General features: G+C 43.9%; 2 protein-coding genes across 2 annotated transcripts in view; both read right to left on the bottom strand.

The window, feature by feature from the left end:
• Positions 1 to 2,143: 2,143 nt before the first annotated feature.
• Positions 2,144 to 6,389, bottom strand: EAH_00006340 (methionyl-tRNA formyltransferase, putative; the record flags this gene model as incomplete). The annotated part of the gene is made up of 8 exons (XM_013396212.1): positions 2,144 to 2,411; positions 2,721 to 2,812; positions 3,091 to 3,430; positions 3,810 to 3,883; positions 4,817 to 4,904; positions 5,165 to 5,252; positions 5,423 to 5,727; positions 6,004 to 6,389. 8 exons carry the CDS (start codon positions 6,387 to 6,389, stop codon positions 2,144 to 2,146), a joined length of 1,641 nt encoding a protein of 546 aa, XP_013251666.1.
• Positions 6,390 to 8,131: 1,742 nt separating this feature from the next.
• Positions 8,132 to 11,237, bottom strand: part of EAH_00006330 (hypothetical protein, conserved) — a gene marked incomplete at both ends in the record, with an annotated part of 6,749 nt that continues 3,643 nt past the window's right edge. Inside the window, 4 exons of the mRNA XM_013396211.1 lie at positions 8,132 to 8,420; positions 8,838 to 9,032; positions 9,246 to 9,493; positions 11,075 to 11,158. Coding sequence (XP_013251665.1) covers positions 8,132 to 8,420; positions 8,838 to 9,032; positions 9,246 to 9,493; positions 11,075 to 11,158 — 816 coding nt within the window. The remainder of the gene's footprint in view (positions 8,421 to 8,837; positions 9,033 to 9,245; positions 9,494 to 11,074; positions 11,159 to 11,237) is intronic.

The following is an 11,237-nucleotide window of genomic DNA, read 5'->3' as shown; positions in this document are numbered from 1 at the left end:
TAATATATATATTATATATATATATACGAAAAGCAATCAGAGAGAGAGAGAGAAAGAAAAACAAATTCTGTATACACCTGCATAGCGATGCAGCCTTTACTCTCTCATCTCAAACCCTAAACACTAATAAACCCTAAACCCTAATAAACCCTAAACCCTACCTAATAAACCGTCAACCCGAATAAACCCTAAGTAAACCCTAAACGCTAAACCCTAACTAAAAACCGCAACCCCTAATAAACCCTCAAGAATTATAAACCCTAATTAAAACCCTAAACCCTCAGCCTGCGGATTGCGAGTTTGTCTGCTGCGAACAAAAAAAAATGAATGCAGCAGAGTTTCTTTCTTTGCCGCTATTTTATCTTTAAGGCTCTCCTTACGCCTGTCTATTTGTTTCTATATATATAATATATATATATGTATTATATATATTATATAATATATATATATATATTATATAATATATATATTATATATAATATGTACAATAGTATTGTATTTATACATTATTGTATATATATATTATATATATATTATATAGGACTTGTATTATTTTATCTGTATTATTATATTTGTTATTTGACATTTAATTAATTCAAACCGCCAATTCTTTATTTACATTTTTATAAAAAAATAAATTACGAACGAATTCAGATGAGGGGTACTAAGACTCGTTCAGGTGTATATACACCTTAAATATATATAAATTCTACTTCAGGTGTATATACACCTTAAATAGATATAAATTCTAAGTCATGTGTATATACATCTTTAGGTGTACGTACACCTCAATTTATATATAAGGTCCGCATTAGGTAGAAAAAAATATTAAATAATTCAGGTGTATGTACACTTCAAGCAGAAAGTATTATTCTTCTTAGTTAGATAGATATTAATTCAGGTGCATGTACACCTCAAATAGAAATAAATAAATATTAATTTATGTATTTATTCAGGTGTACATACACCTGAATAAAGAGGGACAGTTTTATAGTAAATGAACGAATATCATAACTAAAAATATTTTATTTCTTTTTCTTTATAAATAGCCGCTCTATTCGTTCAAATGTCTGCATGCATGCAGCGCATAAAACGAAAAATATAAACAAAATAAATAACTAAAAGTAAAATAAACAAACAGTTAGGTCAAACAACTGCAGCAGCAACAGCACCAGCAACAACAGCAACAGCAACAGCAGCAGCAGCAACAGCAGCAGCAACACCACCAGCAGCAACAGCAACGGCACAAACAGCAGCAACAGCACAAACAGCAGCAGCAACACCACCACCAGCAGCAACAGTAGCAGCAGCAGCAACACCACCACCAGCAGCAGCAACAGCAACAGCAGCAACAGCAGCAACAGCAGAAACAGCAGCAACAGCAGAAACAGCAGCAGCAGCAGCAGCAGCAGTTTGAATATACCTGTGTGGTCGAGGTTTGTATTTGTTCTTTGATGAAGAAGAGCACAGAAGCAGATAAAACAGTCTTCACCAGCTGCAGCGTAAACCCTTTATACAAACCCCTAAACCCTTCTTGCATCAACGAAGACACCAACACAGCAACCACTCCGTTCTCTTCTACCTAAATAGCAGCAGCAGCAGCAACAGCAGCAGCAGCAGCAGCAGCAACAGCAGCAGCAACAACAGCAGCGGAAAACGGCAGCAGCAGCAGCGGCAGAAAACGGCAGCAACAGAAACAACAGCAGCAGCAGCAACAGCAGCAGCAGCAACAGCAGCAGCAACAGTAGCAGCAACAGAAGCGGATATATATATATATATAATATATAGATAAACATTTAATAATTATATATATGCATATATTTTTATTATTACATTTCTAAGGACGCTGAGTGCAGCGCAGCAAAATTAATTTTTTATTCACATATTTTATCTGCACTCTTTAAAATAAAACAAATATTCACTTATTTACTCGTTTGCTGCTGCTGTTTGCTGCTGCTGTTTGCTGCTGCTGTTTGCTGCTGCTGTTTGCTGCTGCTGATTGTTGCGTTATTCTGGTAGTCTTTGTGTTGTGCTGCTGCTGTTTGCTGCTGCTGTGTGCTGCTGCTCTTTTGCTCTGCTGCTGCTATTTCGTGTGGTTTGCTGCACCTCTTCTCTTGATTGCCTTAATTTACTTGAGAGTGCTTCAGGAACGCAACTCCATCTCTCCGCAGTGGTGGGTTTGCTGCTGCTGCTGCTGCTGCTGCTGCAGCTGCCGCTGCAGCTGCTGCTGCAGCTGCTGCCGTTGCAGCAGCAACTGCTGCTGCTCGTGTTGCTGCTGCATGTACACACACCACCGCCCTGCTGCATGCACACCCACGCAGAAACGGCATTCTTCATGCAGCTTTTGGACCTGCTGCTGCTGCTGCTGCTGCAGTCGTTGCTGCAGCAGCTGTTGCTGCGCCAACACCGACCTAACCAACCAAAACCCTAAACCCTAAACCCTAAACCCTAGACCCCAGACCTTGAGTAAACATAACTTCATAGCTGCATAGACAAGACCGACGGGAGGCAGAAAGAATGAAGCAGCAAGAGCAGCAGCAGCAGCAGCAGCAGCACACCACCGCATGCTCCTCACACCCTATCTATTTGCATGTGGTGTATTTGAGGTGTATGTACACCGCAAAGCAGAAACCAACACACAGAAATATACAGCAGCATCTTCATCAAAAAGTTGTTCAGGTGTATAGGCACCTCCACGACAAAACCAGCTGCATGTACACCCAAATAAATAATTAAATTTAAAATTAAAATTTATATTTTGCTGCACCTCGCTGCACTCCGACAGACAGAAAGAAGCTGGCTTAGCAAGGGCCTGCACAACAAAACAAAACCCTAAACCCTAAACCCTAAACCCTAAACTCTACTCCTTAAACCCTAAACCCTAAACCCCCTAAATACTACAACCTTAATCCGATACCCCCACACAGTAAACTCTAAACTCTAACCCCTAAACCCTAAATCCTAAACCCTAAACCCTAGACCCTACCACCCCTCATAGGAAGGGACCAGCACAGCTCTGACCGGCGTGCATTTCTAGCTGCCTATACACCCCAGCAGCAGCAGCAGCAGCAGCAGCAGCAGCAAGTTCACCTCATCGTAGAGATCAGCAGCAGCAGGAGAAGCAGCATATTGCTGCATCTGCAGCTCCTTGTCTAATGCAGAGTGTAAGGACAACGCACGCGGGAAATGCGGTGCGAGCAGCTGCTGCTGCTGCAGCAGCAACTGCTGCTGTTGCTGCTGCTGCAGCTGCTGCTGTAGCTGCTGCTGCTGCTGCTGCTGCAGCTGGGGCCCCACAGACCCTGCGCGCTGCATCTCCCTGTTGCTGCTGCTGCTGCTGCTGCTGCTGCTGCATTCATGTTCAGAATAAGCGAACAGCCCTCTGCGCAGAGGCGCTGAAGAAGACCCCGTGTCCCCAGATATCAAGGCAAGTCTGGCAGCAGCAGCAGCAGCAGCAGCAGCAGCAGAAGCAGAAGCAGCAGCAACAGCAGCACCACAAACAACAGAAGGGTTTGCTTCTTCATTGCTGCGGTACCCGAGTAGCAGCAGCATTCAACCCGAGAGGCAGCGCCTGCTGCTGCAGCTCCCAAAGGAGCAGCAAAAATGACAAGCAGCAACTGCAGCAGCAAGTGCAGCAGCAAGTGCAGCAGTATGTGCAGCAGCAATTGCAGCGGCATCTGTAGCATCACGTGCAGCAGCATGTGCAGCAGAAACTGGAACAGCAGCAGCAGCAGCGGCGGCAGCAACATCAGTAGCAGCAGCAGCAGCAAACCCAGCAGCAAGGCAGCAGCAACTTCAGCATTGCTGCTCACTGCTGCTGCTGCTGCCCCTCAAAGGATTCATGACACCCAGCAGAACGCTCCAAAAGCCGCGCTTGCAGCAGCACCTGATCCGCAAACCCTAAACCCTAAACCCTAAACCCTAAACCCTATGCCCAGACTAAACTGGCAGCCTAGTTTGAGGCAGCGGGTCCTAGCGTTCTACGGTCTTTTTAATGATACGGCGACCACCGAGATCTACACTCTTTCCCTACACGACGCTCTTCCGATCTTTTTATGGTTTATGGTTTAGGGTTTAGGGTTTAGGGTTTAAGGTATTTTAATGATACGGCGACCACCGAGATCTACACTCTTTCCCTACACGACGCTCTTCCGATCTGGTTTAGGGTTTAGGGTTTAGGGTTTAGGGTTTAGGGTTTAGGGTTTAGGGTTTAGGGTTTAGGACCTTGGCTCTTATATAGGGGTAGGTGGCGAGGGTTGCGAGGGCCTTCGAAATGGCGCCCAGCACAAAACTTTGAATGCCGGTGAGGGGGGGAAGAGAAGACTGAATTGCAGTGTACAGACACCTCAACATGCATGCACTGCAGTGTACATACACCTCAGCATGCATGCACTGCAGTGTACATACACCTCAACTTGCATGCACTGCAGTGTATCTACACCTCAGGTGCAGCAGAAGCAGCAGCAGCAGCAGCAGCAATAGCAGCAGAAGCAGCAGCAACAGAGCACAGTTGTTGTATGCAATCTAAGTAATCCCCCCTAAGCCTGCTGCTGCTGCTGCTGCTGCTGCGCAGCGCCGACTGCACCCATAAGCGCATGAGGCTGAGTTCTTAGGTTTTAGGGTTTAGGGTTTAGAGTTTAAGGTTTAGCATTTAGCTTTTAGCGTTTAGCGTTTAGAGTTCAATGTCACGGTTTAGAGTTTAGGGTTTAGAGTACAGTGCTAGCGTTTAGGGTTTAGGGTCTAGGGGCTAGGGTGTAGGGTTTAGGGTTTAAAGCCTAGGGTTTAGGGTTTAGGGTTTAGGGTTTAGGGTTTAGGGGACCCCTATGCGTTCAATAGGTGCGTCTGGGTCGGTGATCGGATCCATGAAACTCCGCTCGCGCAGCAAATTCACCATCTGCAGCCACAACCTGCACCAGCAGCAGCCACAGCAGCAGCAGCAGCAACAGGAGCAGCAGCAGCAACAGTAGCAGCAGCAGCAGCAACAACAGCAGCAACAGCAGCAGCAGTAGGACAGACATGAGGCCCTAATGAGCAGCAGGACGATAAGCTGCACTAGGCATTGCCTTGAAGGCAGGATTGCTGCTGCTGGTGCTCCTGCTGCTGCTGCTGCTCGTGCTGCTGCTGCTGCTGCTGCTGCTCGTGTTGCTGCTGCTGCTGCTGCAGTTACTTGAGGTTATCGAATGTAGCATTTGTGATTGCAGGATTTGCACAGAGGCAAAGAGAGGCCCCAAACCCTCGGTAAAAACCCGACACCCCTGCACATCAGCAGCAGCAGCAGCAGCAGCAGCAGCAGCAGCAAAATGAGCAGCAGCAGCCGCAGCAACAGCAGCAGCAGAAGCAACAACAACAGCAGCAGCAGCAGAAGCATCAGCAGCACCATGAGCAGCAGCAGCAGCAGCAGCAGTAGCATGAGCAGCAGCAGCACCATGAGCAGAAGCAGCATCATGAGCAGCAGCAGCATTATAAGCAGCAGCAACAGCAGCAGCATCATGAGCAGCAGCAGCAGCAGCATGAGCAGCAGCAGCAGCAGCAGGAGTGTTTGAATTGCCTTCTGTTTTGAGTATGCGGAAGAAGATATGCCGTATGGGTTCACTGGACAGCTGTGCATGCGTGCTGCTGACATCGAGAGGAGCAGTCAGCAGCTGCGTTGCTGCTGCAGCAGCAGCAGCAGATTTAAGGGGCCCCCAGCGACTCCCGCGAGACCCCAGACGTCCCTGCAGCAGCTGATAGCTGCACAACACGCACAGCAGCAGCAAATGCAGCAGCACCTGTTGCTGCTTCTGATGCTTCTGATGCTTCGGCTGCTGCTGTTGCTGCTGCTAATGCTGTTTCTGCCCCCGTTGCTGCTGCTGCTGCTGCTGCTGCTTCTGATGCGGCTGAAGCTGCTGACGATGCTGTTTAAAATGCATAGATTTATAGATTTGTTGAAGCATGCATTTATATATATTCAGAATAATAAATATTAATTAAAATATATTTATATAAATATATAATTAATTTGCTTACAGATAAAAATACACAAAATTTCTCACAACCTGCTCCAGCAGTTTTATATAAAGTCCACTGTATAGACGGCTGATGCGACGAAGCAGCAGAGTTGTTCTGTCTTTGCTGCTGCTGCTGCTGTTGCTGCTGCTGCTGCTGCTGCTGCTGCTGCTGCTGGATGTGGGGGAGACTGCGTCTTCCTGGTGCAGCAATTCATGCAGCACATCAAGGAGGGCCTGCAGCGGGTTGTGTTGCTGCTGCTGCTGCTGCTGCTGCGGCAGCTTTTCTTTTTGTTTTGTTGCTGCTGCTTGGTGGTGCACCAATAATGTATCTAAAGGAAACACAATTAGAGTTGAAGCGCATGCAGCTAGCGCTGCGCTCGTAGCTGCAGCAAGAGATTTACTCATTATCCTAACTCAAGATGCTGCTGCTGCAGCTGCTGCTGCTGTGGCTGTTGCTGCTGCTGCTGTGGCTGCTGCTGCTGCTGTGGCTGCGGCTTTGACAAACCAACTACAGCTGCTGCGGCAAGACCTAGACTGCAGGTTGTGCAGCAGTTGCTGTGGGGCTGCTGCTGCTGGGGCTGCTGCTGCTGGGGACGCCGCTGCTGGGACTGCTGCTGCTGCTGCTGCTGCTAGCGAGGGGTGCGCTGCCGTTGCTGCTGCAGTCGGTACTCCTGGCACAGTACTGTGAGGGAAAGAGGGTCCCCACAGGGCCAGAAGCAGCAGCACATGCAGCAGCAACAGCAGCAGCAGCAACAGCAGCAGCAGCAACAGGAGCAGCAGGGACTGCGGTGTGTCCTTTGTTTAAGGTCTACGCCTTTGGTGTCTTTAGGCCCATCCAAAGACGCAGAACATTGAGGTGTATGTGCAGATGCATTTGCTGCTGAGGGAAGCAGCAAACTGCTGCTGCTCGCTGCTGCAGCGTTTGCTGCACACGGAGAGACGCGACAAGACGTATTACTATGAAATTTGTGTTAAAAAACAATAAACACTATTCATTTGTTTCATTTATTATTTTTTATTGTCATTATTAATTTAATTTTGTTTTTTTCTGCATCTCTTCTCTGCAAGAGCAGCCCCGGGGTAGCCGATGGTCCTCCTGAAACCAACCGGTCTGGTAGTAGAAAAATACGTTTAAAAATGATAAAACTTGCATCAAATTTGTTGTAATTTTATTTTAATTTTATTTTAATTATTTTTATTTTGTTTTTAATTTCTTTTTGCCCTTTTCCCCGCTCTTTTTATTCAATAAATTCACCATGTACACTCCAACGCGGTCACCAGTGCGGATGTGCACGAAGGCGATGAGCATTGAGGCGTGCATACACCGCAATTATCAGCAGAATAAACTAAATTAAATGTTTATATTTATTTATTTATATTTTAAACTACATTAACAGCAAAGAGAGACACCTAAATGCAAAACTCACACGCAGACACGCCGCTGCAGCGGCCGCAGACGAAGCAGCAGCAGCAGCAGCAGCAGAAGTAAAATTACAAGGCGGGGCCCCTCAACAGCAGCTGAAGTTTTTGTCTTTTCTCTATCCAGAAGATTACGGGTCCCCAGTTGTTGCTGCAGCAGCTTTGGGGGCTCAACACCTAACTGCGGTATGCAGTTATTAGACGTTACGCCTCCTAACAAACCCTAAATAAACCCTAAACCCTAAACCCTAAACGCCAACTGCAGCCCTTTAGATCCCCGGCAACGCTGAGTATTTGCATACCCAAAGAGGTATGTCTGTTGACTTCCTCTTTCATGCCTTTGTTTAAACGCCCAGTGTCTCCACTTGTCTTTAAAATAACTCAGCAAGGGAGGTCACAGGGGCCCTCATCTAGCAAGCCAGCTAGCTAGCCAGCTAGCTAGCTAGCTAGCTAGCTAGCCAGGGGCTCTTATCTATCTATCTAGCTAGCTAGCTTCTGGCTAGCTAGCTAGCTGGATAAAAGATTAAGCGGTTAGCTAGCCATCTGTGGACCGAGCTAGCTAGCTGGCTAGCTAGCCAGATGGGGGCCCATCTAGCTAGCTAGCTGAGTAGCTAGCTGGGTACTCGCCCGGCTAGCTAGTTGGGTGGCTAGCTAGTTAGCTAGCTAGCTCAAAGGGGGCTTAAATGAACAGCTAGCTAGCTAGCTAGCTATACAATTATTAAAGGCAGCTAGCTAGCCTCTAGCTCTTCAAAGAGATCTCCAAAGAGCTGAGCAGCAAGCCTAGAAGGAGTAGCCAGACAGCTGCTGCTAATGTACAAACCTTCAACGGGGGGCCCCCCATCAGGGGCCCCCCTGTCAATTGCCTTTGCCTCTATAGGAGACAGACCTCCTAATATAAATACAACAAGAGACAGCTTCCGTTGCTGCTGCTGCGGTGTCTCCTTTGCAGCTCCAGCAGCAGCAGCTGCTGCAGCAGCAGCTCGACCCTTAGCAGCGCCCCACAGATAATTTACCGTGCTGCACGCAGCAGCAGCAGCAGCAGCAGCAGGTTCAGTAAGAGCAGCAACGGTCAAGGCAGCAACAAAAGGTGCAGCAGCAGCAACACGAAAACAGCAGCAGCAGCAGCAGCAACGGCAGCAGCAGCAGTGGCAGGTAGGGGAGACAGAGCGCCCGTTGCTTTGGCTAAACCCTAAAACCCTAAACCCTAAACCCTATTCGGGGGACCTCAGCTGACTGGGGGCCCTTCTATTGGCTTAACCCTAAACCCTAAACCCTAAACCCTAAACCCTAAGTCGTGCTGCTTGGTTTGCAGCCGCCCACACCTAAAGAACCTAACCCTTAGAGCTGTTCGTGCTACTGCTATTGCAACAACAGCAGCAGCTGCTGCAGCTGCTGCTGCTGCTGTTGTTGCTGCTGCAGCTGTATATACCTTACCTGATACCTGTCTTTATTAGCCCCTCAATAGAGGGCCCCTCAGCTAGCGGTGCTGCAGCAAATGTCTTTAAATCTTCGCAGCTATTAATCGACTTGCAAATCTTCAGAAAATAAGGGGCCCCCTGGGGGGCCCCTATGATGTCAGCAGATTGATTGAGGTGTATAGGCAGCAGAGCAGGAAAGACAGGTAAACTTCTGAATAAAAAATCAAATAATACAGATATTAAACAGAGACAGATAACAAATATATCAGCACCAAAATGCAATAGAAGGGAGGCATTAGGGTTTAGGGTTTAGGGTTTAGGGTTTATCGTTTAGGGCATAGGAAATAGGGGTAAAGCTGTAGGAGTTAACGCTTAGGGTTTAGGGTTTAGGGTTTAGGGTTTAGGGTTTAGAGACAACCCTCACTGATCAACTTGGAGATTCGCTCGCGCCTGCTGAATGCACCAAAGACGTCGGGCAATGGCCTGAGATATGTTGCTGCTGCTGCTGCTGCTGCTGCTGTTGCTGCTGCTGTTGTTGTTTGTACGATGTGCTGCAATGGTTTCTTCAAGGAGACACTCCCAGCAGCTGCAGCGTCTGCTGCTGCTGCTGTTGCTGCTGCTGCTGCTGTCGTGTTTGGTGCAGCAGGAAGGCGCGAATGGAGCATCGGGCCCCTGCAGCAACAGCAGCAACAGCAGCAACAGCAACAGCAGCAGCAACAGCAACAGCAGCAGCAACAGCAAGAGCAGTGAAAATCAAGAATAAACAAACAAATGGAGTAAATACACATACCAAAGAAAGAACACAAAGGAGGGTAAAGGAGACAAACAAACAAATAAAATAAACAAACAAACAAAACAAACAAACAAAATAAACAAAATAAACAAATAAAACAAGATAAATAAACAACACAAACAAAATAAGCAAGCAAAATAAACAAAAATAAACAAATAAATAAACAAATAAATAAATAAATAAATAAATAAATAAATAAAATAAACAAATAAAGAAACAACTAAAAGGAGACAGACAGGGACAGAGACAGACAGAGACAGACAGAGATAAATGCAGCAAATAAAATAAAAATAAAAATTATAAATAAAACAAACAAAACAATAAAAACAAAATACAAACGAAGTACAGCAGCAGAGGCCCTCGCTGCAGCAATCAGCAGAGACGAAAGCAGCGCTGCAGCAAACAAACAAACAAACAAATAAATAAATCAATAAATTAACTAATTAATTAATTAACAAAGCTATAACACAAACAAATAAATAAATAAGTACAAATACAAACAAGTAAATGCATAAATAAATAAATAAATCAGCGAGCAAAAAATAAAGTTTTAAACAAATAAATAAACAAATAAACAAACAAATAAACAAATAAATAAATAAACAAAACAAACAAATAAATAAATAAAACCCAAGACAAATATACATATAAACAAATAAACAGGTGTATAAATGAATAAACAAATATACAAACAAGCATATAAATAAACAAATAAATATAACAAATAAATAAATAAGTTAATTAATTAATTAATTAATTAATTAATTAATTAATTAATTAATTAATTATAAACAAATAGACTTACCCTGAATCCCCGATTTTTTCATCGCTATCTCTTGCAGCTAAAAACACAAAAATAAAATAAATAAAATAAATAAAATAAATAAAATAAAATAAATAAATAAATTAATTAATGCATAAATAAATCAATAAATAACATGTAAATTATATTTTATTTATTTATCTATTTATATTAAATTTATTTATTTATTTACGGGTAAATAAATAAAATAAATAAAACAAACAAAACAAATAAAATAAATAAAATAGACAATACAGATACTATTTAAATAAATAAATAAATGATAAATAAATAAATAAATTAAATAAATAAAATAAATAAAATAAATAAACGACAGATATAAAAAGCAGGAAATGCATAAAGACAGATAACAACAGACAAACAACAATAACAAACAAAGACAATACACAAACAAACAAATAAATAAATAAATAAATGATAAATAAATAAATAAATAAATATATAAAAAATAAATAAAATAAATAAACAACAGAGCAAACTAACAAAGTAAACGGAGACAACTGAATAAAACAAACAAACAAGCAAACAAATAAAATAAACAAATAAATAAATAAAATAAATAAATAAATAATAAATAAATGAATAAACAAATAAATAAATAATAAATAAAGACAGAAAAACAAATAAGATGAGTCACCGAAGATATGGGGTCAGCCGCAAGAAGAGGCGGCAGCAGCAGCTCCTCTATACACTCCAGCAAACTAAACAGAGTCAACCGAGTCTGCAGCAGCAGCAGCAGCAACAGCAGCAGCAGCAAACGAAAAGCTGTAGCAGCAGCAGCAGCAGCAAGAGCAGCAGCA

This window comes from Eimeria acervulina, genomic scaffold (assembly GCF_000499425.1).
Source record: "Eimeria acervulina Houghton genomic scaffold, Eah_scaff27, whole genome shotgun sequence".
NCBI lineage: Eukaryota > Apicomplexa > Conoidasida > Eucoccidiorida > Eimeriidae > Eimeria > Eimeria acervulina.
Note: the sequence above shows the minus strand (reverse complement) of the source record. Positions and strands in the feature narration are given on the sequence as shown.